General features: G+C 28.4%; 1 protein-coding gene across 2 annotated transcripts in view; it reads left to right on the top strand.

Moving 5' to 3' along the window:
* The window catches only part of LOC107604776 (alpha-L-arabinofuranosidase 1-like), a 7,234-nt gene continuing 6,295 nt past the window's right edge, over positions 2,296-3,234 (top strand). For both annotated transcript variants that reach the window (XM_021104681.1, XM_021104682.1), the window contains exons 1-2: positions 2,296-2,552; positions 2,730-2,784. In XM_021104681.1, coding sequence (XP_020960340.1) covers positions 2,376-2,552; positions 2,730-2,784 — 232 coding nt within the window. In that variant the 5' untranslated portion in view covers positions 2,296-2,375. The remainder of the gene's footprint in view (positions 2,553-2,729; positions 2,785-3,234) is intronic.

Here is a 3,234-nt window from a genome sequence, read left to right on the forward strand (position 1 = left end):
ATGTAAAATCTAATTATTTAAATTTATTTATTAGATATACTTTAAGAATTATTCTCCACGTACAAGCATTTTTCTCATACAAGTCTTTACAGATCATTTATATTCACGCACTTCGTGCCGTTACTACACTTCTTAGTCTTCTTTTTCGTTATTGTTGTCATCAACACCACCTCTTCCTCCTCCTCCTATTCCTCCTTCTTTTTTCATTAGAATTTCTTCTCCTCCTTTTATTGTTTTGAATCCAATCAAATGGTTGAGGTGTGGTTCAATTCAGAAGAAAAAAATGTAGTATTAGAGAAAATATTTTTCTATATTTGTAGCAAATTTGAGTGTAACACAGAGATATTTGGGTATAACACGAAGATATTTAGGTGTATTTTAAGAATTTTAAGTGTATTTTTATTCTAATAAGTTCTGCATAATTTAAAACTATTCCTCGCTCTTCCTCCTCCTCATCTTCTACTGCTTTTTTATCATCATCACCATCTTCTTCTTCTTTTTTTTATGGTTAAATTACACAGTTAGTCCCTACACTTTCAATGAAATTGCAAATTGGTCCCTATACTTTAAAAGTTTGTAATTGGGTCCCTAAAGATAACTAAAATTTGTAATTTAGTCCCTGTCGTTCAAAAAGTATTTGATTTAACAGAATATTCTCAGTATATTCTCTATTTTAACAGAATATTCTCAGTATATTCTGAGAATATTCTGTTAAATCAACACTTTTTGATCGGCGGGGACTAAATTGTAAATTTTAATTCTCTTTAGGGATCCAATTATAAACTTTTAAAGTGTAGGGACCAATTTGTAATTTCACTGAAAGTGTAGGGACCAGCTGTATAATTTAACCTTTTTTTATTCATCTTTTTCTTTATATTTTACCTTCTCAAATTTCTTCTTGTTTTACTCTCTAAAAAATCAAACAAAGAAAAAGAAGAAACACATAATGCTGCAAAATTACTTGGAAGAGGATGAACTTACATTCATTTAATTTAAAGAAAGAAAGAAATAAGAAAAAAGAGAAGAAGAAGAAAAATGCAGCATTAGAGAAAATATTTTTCTGTATTTGCAGCAAATTTGAGTGTAACACGAAGATATTTGGGTGTATTTTTATTTTGATAAATTCTGCATAATTCAAAACTCTTCATCTTCCTCCTTCTCATCTTCTACTGCTTCTTCTTCCTCATCTTCTTATTTCGTTTTCTTATAATTTTTCTTGGGAGAAAAAATCAAACAAAGAAGAAAAGAAATACATAATGTTACAAAATTAATAAAAAAAGGAGGAGCAAAAAAATGCAGCAACAACAATAATAAAAAGAACCACGATGAGGATGAAAACGCGAAAAAGAAGAAGAATGAATGCAAAGAAAAATGAGGAAGAAGGAGAAGAAGAAGAAGAAAAAAGAGCAGGAGAAAGAACCTGGAATACAAACGTTAAAAATTAAAGANNNTATAAATATATCCTTACATTTTTATATAAAAGTCTCATTCTCATAACATAACATACATTATTATAATAGGGATATTGCTACCTTAGCAATTTTAAAGAATCCAATAATGCATCAAAATTCAAAACACTTCATCATAAATTTACAATCATCTCAAATAATAAGGCAAACCGGGTGGTAAAACATTGTTATTAGGGTTCGCATATTGTTATTGTTTTCACATACAAAAATGTCTCGAAACATTTATAGATGTCACAAAAAAGTCTAAACATTTTTGCTACTTCAGAACCAGGCATTATTCCCTTTTTCCCAGAAGAATTTGAGAAAACTTCCTATTTGAGACTTGAGATGGCTTTAATGAGATTCTCCTTAAAATTGCAACTTGAAAGCTTTAGCTATAAACTGCGATGGCCTCTTAATTGGGTGGTCCATTCGAATATTACTATGAGAAAAGCTTTTTTGAACTCTTTAATTAGCAACACAATCTCTCCGAATAATATTTGACATTACCTAAATATATAATAGGAACCTAAGAGGACTACATAACCTTGTGCCCGATTAGCTAATATATATTAACGTGTTTAATTAGTTCTTCTTTTGGTATAATTCATTCTAGGTAGAATTAATTGTGATGTAAAATTTTTTTAGGGTTATGTTTACGAACTTTATTTTATATACACTTTTTTTTAATTAGGAAAATTTACTCTTAAACCTTTTTTAAAATGTCTATTTTACCGTAATTTACACAATTTTTTTTTCCCAAAATCGTCAATTACACCCCCTAGAATTGAATTTGTATTTTTCCACACTCTCTCACACACAAGCATTGTTTTCTTCTACTTTTCTTTTTAAATAGAGAGTCACATGCAGAGAGACATTGTTGTTTAATTTCAATAGTCATCCAGAGAATAATAATCACAAAACAATATGGTTTCTTATAGTTATAGCTCTTCTAATTTGCTCTCATCTTTTGTGTTGTGTGTTGTTCTTGTTGCTAATGCATTTCAATGCTTTACGAGTGATGCCACTTCAACATTAATGGTTGATGGATCTCCAAATTCTGGAAGACCAATACCCAACACCTTTCTTGGAGCATTCTTTGAGGTAATAATTAATTTATATTATACCCTTTTTTTTCATTGTATGTGCGCATTCTGTTTTTATTTTCCCATGGCTATAGTTATAATCTATATGTGGTGTGATAAATTAATTTATATTTCATGTCAGATTAAGTTCTTAGTTACATAATTACCAACAAATTAATTTATTTATATTTTGCAGGAAATTAATCATGCTGGTGCTGGGGGATTGTGGGCAGAACTTGTGAGCAATAGAGGTCGTCATTATTATATTTTAAGCATTTTTATTAAGGGGAGTTTATTATAACTATGGTTACTGTGGCTATACATAATACAACTTTGTCAAAATTTGAAAAACGTTAAAACTAAAGCTATAATATTTATAATTTTAGTAATATTTTTTATTTTTATTTCAAATTAAAGATATTATTAAACAATAAAAAAATATTACTTTATTTTTGTAATATTTTTTAAGTGTGGCTAAATTTATATAGCCACTGTAAGTCTATAACCACTAATGTAACTATAGATACCATATCATGCACATTTTAATTATGTTAATTTTAAATTGCGCTACTGTGGATTTTAATTATGTATGGTGCATATATATACTTGATGCAGTTGCAATATTGCTGTTACAATAGTCGTTACAAAACAACAGTTTAAAACTACAATTCCTGATTTTCTTTTTGTAATATTTAAATAAG

The sequence above is a fragment of the Arachis ipaensis genome, chromosome B06, assembly GCF_000816755.2.
Source record: "Arachis ipaensis cultivar K30076 chromosome B06, Araip1.1, whole genome shotgun sequence".
Lineage (NCBI taxonomy): Eukaryota > Viridiplantae > Streptophyta > Magnoliopsida > Fabales > Fabaceae > Arachis > Arachis ipaensis.